Source organism: Microtus pennsylvanicus, chromosome 6, assembly GCF_037038515.1.
Source record: "Microtus pennsylvanicus isolate mMicPen1 chromosome 6, mMicPen1.hap1, whole genome shotgun sequence".
Taxonomy (NCBI): Eukaryota; Metazoa; Chordata; class Mammalia; order Rodentia; family Cricetidae; genus Microtus; species Microtus pennsylvanicus.
In genome coordinates, this window is record NC_134584.1 from 56,295,910 (window position 1) to 56,310,297 (window position 14,388).

The window sequence follows — 14,388 nt, forward strand, 5'->3', positions numbered from 1 at the left end:
TACCATGTGCAGTGCCGGCTGGAGCCTATCATTAGGCACACAGTAAACCTGTGGCCATCACTCTGAGCCCTGCTCCCGCAGGTCCAGGTCTGCCAGGCTGCAGCATCTTCTTGCATTGTTTCTTCACTGAGTGGTGAGGAAGCTGTGCTTTTGTTCTCTTTCTAGTTTCTTACCTGTAACTGTTATCTCCAGGAAGGCCATGCTAATTAGAGTTTATTTTGCCAACTTAAAGCAGGATGTTAAACTTATTTTGACTCTCTTTTGGTCAGGAAAAGACTTTTTTTTCTCTGCATGTATGTATATATGTATACATGTGTGTAGTGGCAAGCACGTACTTTATTTCTGCTTGTTCCCATAAATTTTGTATCATTTGTATTGTTTGTTTTTTCATTCAGAGAAAAGGGAAGAGGGGGCAGGGAGAGGGGAGTAAAAGCGTCCCTCAGCCATGATAATGATGTGCAGCTTAGAAAGCAACTTGCAGGAACTGGTTCTCTCTTCCCACCACCTGGGTCTCAGGGTTCAAATACAGACTGTCAACCTTGGTGAAGACTTGGCCCCACAGAGCAATCACACACCTTGTCTTTTTGAGGGGTCTCTAACTGACCTTGAACTTACCAATTAGGCTAAGCTGGAGGAACAGCAAACCCAGTGCTGGAATAGCAAGCAAGGAGTGCCACACCCAGCCTTTTTACTTTTATCTTTGGAGATAAAACTCAGGTCCTCAGCCTTGTACAGCAAGAACTTTACTGACTGGGGCATTTCCCTTGCAGCAAGAATAGACATTTTGAAGAAGCAAAATTTATTATTCAACTATTCTTTATGCATACAGATAAATACAATGTATTATACCTTATAAAAACCGACAGACATTCTCCAGAAGCCCGTAATTCAGTGCAAGTTCTGGAGAGGTGCAGTGAGTCACCAAGATCAGGTTTACAGACAAGAACTGGGACTTTGTGTAAAACCAGCTCAAAGCATTGGTCTGCTCTTACATATTCAGTTTTAAAATGGCTAAAATAAATACACGTAAAAGAATTTCTACATTTCAGTCAAAGCAATCACATCAGTCTCTACCTAATGTTGACTGGGTTATGAACCACGTAACTAAAAAGTACTATCCAACTAGTGGTGCGTAAAACCATTTGTTAGTGCTAATTTTCACCAGTAATTTCCCCAACATCCTTTTTTAAACAAGTAAGAGATGCTGGAAATAGGAAACAATTTCACAGGACACGTCATCTATTTTTACATCATTTCAAATATGAAATAGTAAATACTTTTAAAAAGCATTGTATTTTCATCTGTAATAATCTGGAAGAATCACTCTGAAATCTCCAATAGTATATATACTACAGAAACTATGTTCTAAAACTGTCACAAAAAAGATTTAGCTCAAAGAAAAACATGAGGGCAACCAGAGTGGCCTTCAAATTCACTGAGTGAAAAAACTCTGAACACACTCTAAAACTTCCAAATGAGAGTACTCCATTCAGATACTGGTTATTTGCCACTATAAAGAAAAAGGGCTTAATAATAATGATGATGATAATGTTCATAATAGTCATAATGGCAAAATAATAATAAACAACTTACATATGAGCCACTAGATGTGATATAGAAGGACTCCACCCTCTTGAACTAAAACTGTTAAAGAACTCAAGTCCTTAAACCATCACATTAGTGATTGAGGTCAACTTATTAATTTAAGGGAACACTTATGATTCAGATCATAGTACGCACTTTAATGAATGCATCTCTACAGATCTCCTAAAATCCACAAGGAGTTTCACAGCTCTGCCCTGTCCTCTCCCTCTCTTGTTCTGTACACTGTACACTGACATCCTCCAGGCCCTTCTCTAGCATCTGTCCTTCATGAACATTTCTGACCTCTTCTTCCACACCAGACCTCCTGAACTCCCTCACCATGACTGTATCTCAAAGCCTGTATCACACCTCTTAAGTCTGCTTTCTCCACTGCTAGATCAGAATGACTTGTGGGCACTCCCACCATCCACCTTAGGACCTATGACAAACAGGGTCCAGTACTACCAAGTGCATGGGGTAACTTGTAGAGAGGCTTCAGGGCCTTGGTAAGAGTAAAGATAGCACCTGTCAGGATTAAGAGGATCAGCGTCTTACCTGTTTGGAATTGGTTAAATACAATTTTGCTCCAAGATTTAAAATCTGCAACTTCACCAGATCATCTTCATTGGTGAAACTTTTAGCCGTCTTCCTCAGAACATCAGGGGCAATTTTAGGAACTCGCTCACAGTTCTCTCCAATTAGCCAAAGAATGCTTGCTCTAGCCACAGGAACCTAACATAAGAAGCAGATGAAATGATTAGAAACGGGATAATCACACACTCCTCAACATCAGCACAAACAAGGCCGAGAACTGTAAGGACCCCATTTATTCACTCACTGGATATATGTATCTAAGAGCTGCTCGACACTTTTAAGGTTTGCTTGAACTATCAAGTACAGACACAAAGGAAATCTCATTAGAGCTGATTTCAGGACTGGAGCTGGCTCAAGTGGTTAACCGCACCGGCTGCTCTTACACAGGGTTTGAGTCCCAGCACCCACATGACAGCTCACAACCATCTGTAACTCCAGTCCCAGGGGATTCGATGTCTACTTCTGGCCCCCACAGGCACCAAGCACACATTAGGTGCACAGACACACATGCAAGCAAACACCCCTACACATTACATAAATAAAAAAATTTAAAAACGGGTTTCAAAGAAATACCCTGGGGAAAAATTAGTAAAGTTAAGAACTACTTGTCTAGAATCTAGGTCCATTTGGAGTCCAGCTTGCTCCTGTCACTGTTTCATGTTGCTGTGGCAGGAGCGGGCTGTACGGCACTTTAGTATTATAATTTTAAAAATAAAGTACACTTCAATATAATTTGTTTTCCTAAAAATCACTGCCTTGCTACAAATTGGAAGCCTTCCATCAGAACCATTAAGACCAACATTTTAGAGTATGCAAATTAGTTTTATTACTATTTGCTTATTTGTACCCTCCCCTATTCCAAAAGGAATTTGAGAGGGCATGTAAATTAGTTCCTGTGAACATTTTCACCTAGCATAGAAAATATGCTTTTTATTCTAAGTGAGAAATCTCATGGCTACCGTAAGTGGTAGCCCAACTAGAACAACGGCAGGCCTTTCCTGAGTCCCTTTGCAATGCCTCTAAGTTCTACTGCTCCCAGCACAGTTACACAGATGTTCACGCTTTGACTTCAAAGGAAGAAAAACGCAATCAAATTACATTTGGTCAAGGTAAACTCTTTAACTATTTGTTGCATACTAATGATTGTAATAATATAAAATATTAACATATCTAAATTGAGTCAACAGAATCAGAGGTCATTAAGAATGTTTGGAAATAAGAAGTCTACATTTCCTAACATTGTAACAGCATCAACTCTTTAACTCATGCTTAAAAAGAACTTAGAAAGAAAATCAGTCTACTTATGCAATGTAAAAGGGCCTAAGGGCTACGTCAAATCTATTCATGCAGTGTGATAAAACTAATACCCTTACTGTACACTCATTTCTGGAAAGAAAGAGGTTATTTCTAATGTTCCAAAGGTTACACTGCATTAAGACCTTACTCCCAATCTATTATTTTAAATTGGGCTAAAGAATAGTAATTGAGTGGTGCATTAAGTTTCTAGCACAGAGCAATTCAAGTGGCCTTCCATAATGAGAGGTACTTCTAAATGAGAATACATAGGCAACTCAGAGTTCAGTTATGCTAGATTTATTTTCTTAAATATTTTACTTTATATTACAACTCTAGAAATCAGAGTTCTACAACATAACACAATCTATTGTGAAATTTTAATTATTTTTCTTCTGACAACAAACTTATTCTATTTAACATTAAAAAACAATCACAAAGGGAAGGTGTTAAAACATTTCGGACTCATGTGTATATTAAGATTAAAATAACAGCATTTTAACACTATAAGCATTTATAATATTAGAAAGAACTAAAAATTAATAAATCAATACTAACAATGGAAAAATTCAAGATGGTGATGGAATAAGAGGAATAACATTTGAAATTTCCCAGAACTGAGCTAATACAATTCCTAAGCACACATTTTTAAAATGTAGAAGCTTCTTTATAATATGAAATAATAAAAATATATCAAACTTTTGATAATGCTATTTTATTAAAATTTCAGAAGATAGGCAGGAAAACACAGGCCTAAAGTCCTAACACCCACTAGGCAGCAAACAGGGAGGTATTCCAGCCAGTCTGGGCTACATGAGACTGTCTTAAAAAAAACTAAGACCAAACAATAAGGCCTTAAGAAACTTGTAAGGCCATTGTTTTGTGCATCTGGCTAGAGTCAGAGAACTAGTATCTTCCAATTCAGTCCTTCCTTTTCTCTCGCAACTAAAAATAAAAATAAAAAAAAAAACAGTTACCTTTGTTCCCCAGTTTTTTCAACCACATAGTAAATTGGAACATTTAATTAAAACTCAGCTAATAATACAACACACGCACATGCACACACGCACTCAAACACAGGATAATACTCTTTTTATGACCCTCTGCTTTTCAATATTCTCAAAGACAAACTGGACTGTAAATGGCTGTGCGTGATTCTTTACTCTAAATGCCCTGAGAAAGTGGTTAAGTGCACTTTTCAAGCCTTCTAAGAGAACATAGTTGCCACTGCCATTTTAACCCATTAACTTGCCTGCAAAAAACAAATGATGATTCCTCCCCACCACCGTGGTTATAGTGACATCTAGAAAGATTTTACAGATCGCTCTGTAAGCAGTTCAATTTAAAAGCTATTGTGTTTCAACAACAGCCCACTGCACCGGTCAACAGTCTAAAGTAAATCCTGCAGAATCATCAATTTTATTTATTTAAATTTGTCGAAGGCAGAATCAGGAGACATCAACACAATGTACACTAACTCATAGCAGAGCAGATCCCAACAGTATGTATCTGGACTCGATATACATGAAAACCTAGATCTGACTATAAAGTGTCAGGATGCAGTGAGAGGGGGCTTGTTAAACAAAAGCGTCCAGTGAGGCATCTGGGCCAATGTGCATCATGGGCCACTTTAGAATTACTCAGCTGTCCGTCCAGAATAGCATCCCAAGTGTTCTTTCATGACACCTGTCGTGGAAACACTACGCAAAACCCACTACAGCAGTCCTCAGGTGTGCTACTCTGGAGCAACCTTCCTGCAAAAGTCGTACTCAGTACAAACGAAGAGCACAGCAAAGGACGATGTGGTCACAACCAGAACACAGAAGACGACTACCACAGCCATTAACTCTCTCATCTGGATGAGCTCAAAAAGCAAAATAATGTAAACATTAATCTTCATATTTTCAACTATGCTATCCCCTAAACAACCAATGGAATCAGTCTTTATATGACAAAAATCTATCAATATTCTCTCCTTTTAAAATCTGCACACCTAACATCCAGGAGTCCCTTCCTACAATCCGTCACGGTGTCTTTGAAAACTAGCTAATTTCTCAGTTAGATGTCCACAACAGCAGCACACTGCAGCTCCAACACTAACTCCACTGGAAATATAAGGACACTGGAGCAACAGCAGGGGCAAAGCGTTGCCCACAGTCACAGATCATCAGTGGTAGTGCCAGGACTGTAAATGCGAACCTAAATCTCCAATTCCCAGTAGAGCACTGGGAAGAGCCAAAGGGAGCCAGGGATATGGAAAGGGGTGGTCCCTCACCCATCATAGATCACATATCATGGTGGAGTGGGCATCATTTGCTCCAACGAAGAATATGCAACTCTGTCCCGTTCTGCTACCACATCACACAATGTCTTCCTGCCTCTTTCTGTTTCCACGAGAGTCAGACTTTTCAGGGAGGGTACGGGCTCCTTCTTGTCTGGTCCCACACACTATGCCTCATTGGATGGTCTGGTTTTCAGCTCTATTATCCCTCCTCCCAGGGAGATATTTGCCTAAAATGCCGCCCTAGCCGGTGTTTTAGACCCTCAGCGAGAATGTTCAATAATGGGAACCCTTTCATGGGTCAGGTTGGCTTCTCTTGAAATAGCTGAGCTTACACATCACTCCAAATTTCAAAGGACAGAATCAGAAGCGGGTACCATTGTGGGCTATGCTTCTCAGGCAGACTTTAGTCTGCAGCGCTTCCAAGTCCTCGTGTCTGCTGTTCTTATGAAAATCTCTCTTACTCAGGCTTCTATCTGCTTCATCCCCCGTCACATTCTGATGTTTCTCCCTGACCATGTTTAGCCTTCTGCAAAACAACTGTCTTTTTCAAGCGGGTCAGTTTCCTCTCCTGCCAGGGCTCATCAACAGCGACCCCTCATCATCAGCTTCACTCCTTAAAGTCCAAGTTCGCAGAGCAGAGCTGTGTGACCGACCGCCCTCTTCTAATACTTCAGGAATAACCCATGCTTCAGAGCTGGCTTCCTCTCTGCCTTATCAGAAAGGGGGCTCTGCTTCAGTGATGTTTTAGAAGCCCAGATCAAAGATGTCTTTATTGAACTGAATGTTCTTGGAATTTTGCAAATCAGAATATCCTTTAACTTTGATTCCTCTTCTTAGCTTCTTATGTTGTTTCATTTTGTTCCTTTACTATTTTTTCTTTTATTTACTTGGCAAGTGAGGAGTGGGGAGGCTGCTGTAGCGAACATGTGGAGAGGACAGTTCTCTCCTTCCACACTGTGGTTTTAGGGATTCAACTCAGGTCATCACGGCAGCAAGCACCAAAACATGTTGAGCAACCACACTGCTCCACTTCCCCTTTCTGTATGCCCTATGGACAAATCCATGTTCTTCAATTTTGGTCTCCTTAAGATTTATTTTATTTATTTATTTATTTATTTATTTATTTATTTATTTATTTATTATTATTATTAGAGAGAGAGAGAGAGAGAGAGAGAGAGAGAGAGAGAGAGAGAGTGTGTGTGTGTGTGTGTTTGTATATGTCACACACACAGGTACACATAAAGGTCAGAACAGGGTGTCAGACCCCTGGAGCTGAAGTTATAGGAAGTTGTGAACCAACCAACATGAGTACTGGGTTCTCTGTGCACACCCATTAGTTATTATAGCCATGGTTCTTTTCTGGGGTGGAGGGAGGGTTCAAGACAGAGTTTCTCTGTGTAACAGCCCTAGCTGTCCTGGAACTTTTTGTAAACCAGGCTGGCCTTAAGCTCAGAGATCTATCTGCCTCTGCCTCCCAAGTGCTATAACTAAAAGTGTGCATCACCATTGCCTGGCACAGCCATGGTTCTTACTAGGACCTATCTCATGTCCCAGTCAATGTAGATATCCTCTATGGTGGACACCCAAATTAACCCTGTCTGGCCTGAAGCTCACTGTGTAGCCCAGGCTGGCCTTGAACTCGCAGAGGTACACCTGCCTATGACTCCTGAGTGTTGGGATGAAAGTGAATGTCACAACACTAAGCACTGCCTGTGTTTTCCTCGGTAACTGACATCTGGGGACCAGTCACATTACAAAATAGCCCAAGCATGAGTATGTTTTACACTCTCTAATTATGATTCCACTCACCATGCTTCATGTATCATCTCAAAGACACCTATATGATGGCATGTTCTCCTTGCTCACGTCATTAAAATACTGTTGGCCAGGATATCACAATAAGTCCTGATTCCAGCCTTTGAAATTTGTAAGTAATTTGTGGGGACACACTTTGAGGCTATGCAAACAGTCTGATACTCCTTAAGTTTTCCCAAGGGGTTGGCAGTGTATCTTAGAATCCTCCAGTGAATCAGTATCTCAATGTCAGCAGACAGGGTAATTCTAGTTCTATCATTCCTTCTAGATTCGTTAGCTATTTGCTCAATGCTTTCTTCATTATGCATTCATCCCAGGGAAGAAGGAGACTGCCACACATCCACTAATAATCTCCTTTCACAGTCCGTGCAAGCTCCTCCCACTCAAGCTGGGCTCTTTGGTTGTGCTGTTGTTGTTATTCATCACTTGTAGTCTTTATATATGGCTCTATCATTCTATAAATACAGTTCCACATTTCTTCCTTTGTCTCAACACGACGGTCTAAATTTACACCACATTTTATTACCTTATATCCTAGCTCTGAAACTAGTCATTTCTCTAAGAAAACCAGCTTCCTTGAGGAAAGAATGGAATGTAAAGACCTATACTGGGGCTGTCTAGAGCTCAACAGAAGCACTCCCTGCCAAGCCTGAGGACTGGGGCTCAATCTCCAGAACCCACGTGGTGGGAGAAGAAAACCGATCCTGCAAACTGTCTTCTGACCCCCACACAAATGCTCAACATGTATGTCCACGCTAAATAAAAACAAACAAAAAACTAAAAACTAGGTTTTTTTTAAAAAAAAGTATAAATTTGAAAATATGCTAAGTGAAAGAAGCCCAAAACAAGGTCACATACTATATGAATCTGTTTATACAAAATATCAAGAAAAAAGAAACCATAAAAACAAAAAGTAAATTAGTGGTGCTGAGGGGGAGAGAGTGAAGGGAGGTTGGGCCTTTAAGTATGGGATTCTTACTCAAGGGTAATGAAAATATTTGCACACATTCATGTGTATACCAAACCCTACTGAATAATACACTTTAAAACTGAAACTGTACAGCATGAAAGAACATCTCAGTAGTAACAGATCACTGCACACAATGTGCTTCCTGGTAAGGGACACTATTTCTTCTAGGGTTTCTTAAAAGACAGCACTAGAAATACATGTTGTTATACACATCACAGATTCACATGTGACACATAAATTCAGGCATACACATATATTATTTAATATCTATCTATTTGTACTTAAGTTCCTCAAATTGTACTGTCCAATTCCAACCCAACACTGTTGGGCTCATTCTTTTCTTTCCTCCTTCAGGTCTGTAATCCACTCTTAAAAATAACCAAAACTTTTTTGTTTGTTGTATTTTTTGGGACAGGGTTTCTCTGTGTAACAGCCCTGGCTGTTCTGAAACTCACTCTGCAGACCAGGCTGGCCTCGAACTCACAGAGATCAGCCTGCTCTGCTTGCAGAGTGCTGGAATTAAAGGTGTGCACCACCACCACCTGGCAAGAATCAAATCTTAAAGACAAAATTTAAACCCAGACGTCATAGCTTTCTTAACCATTACACTTTGAGATAGCCATTTAAGACAAGAAGACCGAGTGGGTTTGGCAGAACTTAGGGATACTCACAGTGATGCTGTCCAGGAGCTTGGCCATGTGCTTAATAATTTCACCATGCTGTGCAGGCTGCATTTGCAACAGTTTCTTTATAACAACCACACTTTCAGCAACAACTATTTCTAAAAGACACAAAAATTGTCATAGTAAATATGTATAATCAATTCACTTGCAATTGGCCTGGTAAAATGAAAATTCCAATCAGCAAAAGATTCTCAGTTCTTTAAATACATGAAAACTATAATCTGAAGCACACTTTTCAGTGTTTGCTGAACTATCTTATGCAGAATTCACTTCAAATTCTGGCCTCTGTAACACTTACACTATGCTCCATAGTGAACAGTCTTTCAGCCAGAGCTTCGATATAATCAAACATCTACTATCTAAGCATTTTGTCATATTCTATACTGAACAGGGGAGGGGCACAGGACAACCACACCAAGCCCTGCCAAAGTGATGCATCTGGAAACAGTAAGGTTTAGGAGGAGAAGAAATGGAATCACCATAGAAACAGCATCCACTTCAGTGTCAAAATGAGTGTGACCATGAACTGATTGCTTACACATGGGCTGGGTTAGAATTAGATGGTGCAATCTTTGTGGGATTTAAGTGCAAAGAGAAAGATATTAAATAAGCAAATGTGTATTCTGAATTTATGTGTCATGTTTGAATCTGTGAAGGGTATAACATGTATTTCCCAGTGCTGTCTTTTGAAGACCCTAGAAATAATAATGTCCCTTATCAGCAAGAACCTGTAAATCCATGTTATCTATCTACCCAACGTAGCACCTCAGAGGCTGCTCAGATGCATCGCCCAGACTGCTTTGTGGCTGGCTTCTCATAGTCCTTAGCCAACAGGTATCAGACTGTATCTTAGCCTTTGCCTTATTCCTGCCCTTGTGAATAGTGTCTTCAGCAAATCCCCTTTAACTACCTCTTCCAAGCACACAGCCTGTTCCTTCAAGGACTTTACAAATAATGATCCTATAAGTGACTAAGAGGCTAATCACAAGTTGGGGTGGAAATGGGTTTTCACAAGACGGGGTTTGGATATGGGTTTCCACAAAGAAGCTAACCAGTAGTCTAGTCACCTTTGGGGTGGCACCAGAGAGACACACAGCATCATAGTATCTGCATATCTGACCTTTTGGAGGAAGTCTTACATGAGCTACTATTTTGTGTGTATGCATGTGTTCATGTAGGACTGTGTTTATAGCTGTGCTGCAGACACATGCATCCATTTATTCATGCTTGCAGAGGCCAGAAGCCAAGACTGGATGCCTTTCTTGGTCATTTTCCACATTTTTTGATAGGGTCTCTCACTGATTCAACAACAATAACATTGTCTGGCCAGCAAGTCTCAGGGATGCTTTCAGCCTTCCCACACTGAGCAACAGACACATGTCTCCTTGCCTTGTTTTTATGGGTGCTGGGATCTGAACTCAGGTCCTCCCACTTGTATGGCAAGTACTCACTGAACTATTATTAGTGTCACAAATGTCAAAAAGAGTAAGTATATGCTGTCTTTATGCAGAATTTTGATTCAAGAAGAGATTCATGTTAGACAATCCCCTGGCATGTACTTCAAAGGTTTAATATTATACAAACTATCACAATTTGTACTGTTAGATTTTTTTATTGAAATAGATTACCCGTTAAGTATATGTTACATATATATTATGAATATATGAAATATATTATACTTTTCATGAGTAAGTATACATAATTCAAGCCAAATCTTTTTCTAAGTTAATAAAATTAGGTAACTAATATTTAATATTAAGGTTTTAGTTTACAAAAATATTACATTTCATTTTTGTCCTGTAACATATCATTTTAAATAAAGAAGCAGATTAGAATTATATGGTTTTGTCCGTAATTGAAGATAAGCACCTAAAGTACTCTTTGAACTCTTAGAATATTTTATAACTACAAGCAAATGCTACTTACATATAAGACCACTACTGTGCTAAGAGGAAACAAAAATAATTCAAGGTAATTATATATGAATTATACAAATAATTTGTCAGATCACTTCAGAGTCTACAAGGAAAAATATATTTAGGTAAAAATAATATGCAAAAAAATATACTACATAAGGTCTTAAAGAATCCACTATTTAAAAATAAATGTATTGCAAAACTTGCTAAAAGTAGGAAAAGACATTAATAATATAATCGTATACCCATGCTGAGACAGAATTGACTATGCTGAAATGTATACTCAGCATCATTTATCTTCTAGAGCTAAATTACCCTCCATTTACTGCTGTCAAAGACTACTACAAACACAGCTTAAAGCAATGCCATTTTATCCTATATAGTTCCTGATCAGAAGGCAAGCATGGTCTTTGGAGTCCTTCTGGAAGGTGATAACTGGGCTCTGTGGGGTCTGAGGGTCTACTTCTTGTATTTCTCACTCCAAGGAGCTGCACTGCCTCACTTGGTCCATTCACATCTTTGACTGCTGCTTCCATAGTCATCAGATTTTCCCTAGGGCCCCAGATTACACTACCATTCAAAGAATCTATCTCTCCACCCTTAACTCAGTTCCTGGTTCCACATAAAGTAAGAATCTCACTTCCTAGTATCCGGTGACTTTGGGATTCATTGTCTGTCTTCTCACTCCCTCAGGGAAACAAAGACTATGTGCACAGACTTCAGCACCAGTGTAACTCCTCAATAAAAGCACAATATTAAGACTTTAATTTGCAAAAATATTACATTTCATTTTTGTTCTGTAATGTATCATTCTAAAGATGAATAAGGAAGCAGAGTAGAATTCCATGATTCTGTCCATAATTTAAGTGCCTAAAGTGCCCTTTGAACTCTCAGAATAGTTCTATAATTATAAGCAAACACTATTTGTGTTCTGGGCCTCTTCAATCTATCCCCCTGTCCTCACCAAAATGTAACCATAGCACACCTGAGTACAGTCTGCTGCTCCCCCGTGTTACAGGTACAGAATCTGGAGAACAGGTATGCTTCAATTACTCAGGAGAGCACTGACACCCACGTAGGCAGTCGACTTCTACATACATACAAATAGCCAGCAAGCAAGTAAAAGAAGTAGATGGGGGAAACTATAACATATTTATTTTATGTTACTGCTTCCTTCTATCAGACTGTGAGTACCATAAAGGCAAAGATTTTTATAAGCTAAATGAATATCTTATTAATCTACTCAACATTTATTAAATATCTCTACAGATTCAAATTCTCACTAAATGCTTACTGAATTATAAAAACTAAACAAAATTGAAAAGTAACCTTCCATCTAATTCTTTTAGTTGATAGTAAGTGCCAACAAGGTTACTCAGACAAACAAATCCTGTTAATATATTACCTAAAATAAACTAGCACGGGCAATTAAATTACCCTAAGTCAATTGAAATGTGAATTTCTCATACTAAAGAACCTTAAGAAATCCGTTTTTCAAATTAATCTTTCACATCAATAATGGCTTATTTTATGGCAAGCTTCAAGTCTGCTTCGAAAGATTCTTTGAAATCAAAGAAAATAAACCTTTAAAAACTAAACAGTATGTATGTTGCAGAAATAATTACCTTAAAATCAATATGAACATTTCTCATCATAAAAAAAGGACCAAGAAAAGATGGGCAGATACTTGTGCTACGCTTTGTATTTAAGAAGATTGTTGGTGTTCTAATTTCTGATAGCTTTTAAATAAAGGATATCTTAAAACAACTACCACCAGCAAGCCTTATGCAATGCCCAGAAAGTCAGTATCAAAGATACAGGAAATAGAATGTTGTTTCTAAAGCCATCCTTGAAACTGTGACATAGAGACAGAGGCAAATGCTCCTGTATGGAGTGAATCAGACACCACGGACAGCACTTACCACTCATCCTTCTTGTCTTCCTGCACAGGTAAACTGCAGAAATTTCTTTTCTTGTTAGTTTAGTGGAATATATTTGAGTTTTAACATCTACATAGGAAAATGTTCTAGCAATCAAAAGTTTGTAGGTAAAACTATATGATTATTTGTGCATGTGTACACACACAAATCAGAGTTATTCAGGAATAAGTTTTGTTTTACTGTGCTTAGTTTTAGTTTTTCATATAAAAATCAATAAATTCAAAAACTGTACAGTTTAAACATTCCCTGAGAAAACACTCATTTTAACCCACTGTACAATTATAATAGAAATCTTGGTGCGAAGCTAACTTGTCTTTCTCTAACAAGATGTTTTTCTCATCTTATTCACAAACCATAGCCACACAGAGAACTGGCACTTCTACACGAGCAGTTTACATTTAGATGATAAATTTTGTTATCCCATTTCTGAGAATACTTAAGTAATATTTGGGCACACATGAAGCTGTGCTTCATGATGGCTTCTAAGTCTAATTTGTCTTCATGGGGAAGCTGGGTGACTTTCAGTTCTGGAAGACTGAAAGGCTGAGGGTTCACTGCTCACATGTTTTGTTCCAGTCACTGTTCAGGTTATAAAGTCATTTGCCTGCTTCTAGCACCCTCTGCAGGAGAACCAATATTATGCATGCCTTCCATGCCAGTAAGAAACAGTCACAGAAAACTTGCAGAAAGGGTATACGGCAGTGGTTAGTGAATGAGTAAGATAAATTGCTGTATGGAAACAAAACAAATACTGTTAATTATATAATTTGTTTTTTGAGGTGAATTTACATGCAAATCAAGAATAAAGTTGCTTCTTATTGTGACTATACTACTGACATATAGAGAAACTCCAAAAGATAATACATAAAAGATTGCACTTGCAGGCTATACTAAGAACATCCGATTTTAAATTATGTGAGAACAAAATGATACCATGAACTCACCATCCCTGTTGGATAGCAAACAGACCAGACCATTGAGGCACGTGTCGGTGACTTCGGTGATGCTGGTTGCACATCTGCCTATCGTCTGAATAGTGGCTGCTGCAAACTGTTTGTCCTGGCTTTTCACGTAGGTCTAAAAACAGTTTGATTAGTTTCGACATTGGGATTATCGAGTAAATACAAGCTAATTTTGATAGCTTTGTCAAGATGAAAGAATTTAGAATGCACAGTCCTCTCTTAAGTCCAACAGGAGCTAAGTGATGCTCACTTCATTCTTCTCTTGTTATGTAATGTGCTCCTTCTATAGCAAAGGTACATTTTAAGCCAGGGTCATTCACCTGCAGCCCGTGACAAATCGAGAGGGG

The 14,388-nt window shown here is 38.8% G+C and overlaps 1 protein-coding gene across 1 annotated transcript in view; it reads right to left on the reverse strand.

Moving 5' to 3' along the window:
• Ap3b1 (adaptor related protein complex 3 subunit beta 1) overlaps positions 1-14,388 on the reverse strand; it is a 201,235-nt gene that overhangs the window by 94,261 nt on the left and 92,586 nt on the right. The window contains exons 13-15 of the mRNA XM_075976295.1: positions 14,024-14,156; positions 9,212-9,321; positions 2,140-2,316 (exon numbers count right to left, since the gene is read on the reverse strand). Of these exons, the coding sequence (XP_075832410.1) occupies positions 2,140-2,316; positions 9,212-9,321; positions 14,024-14,156 (420 nt within the window). The remainder of the gene's footprint in view (positions 1-2,139; positions 2,317-9,211; positions 9,322-14,023; positions 14,157-14,388) is intronic.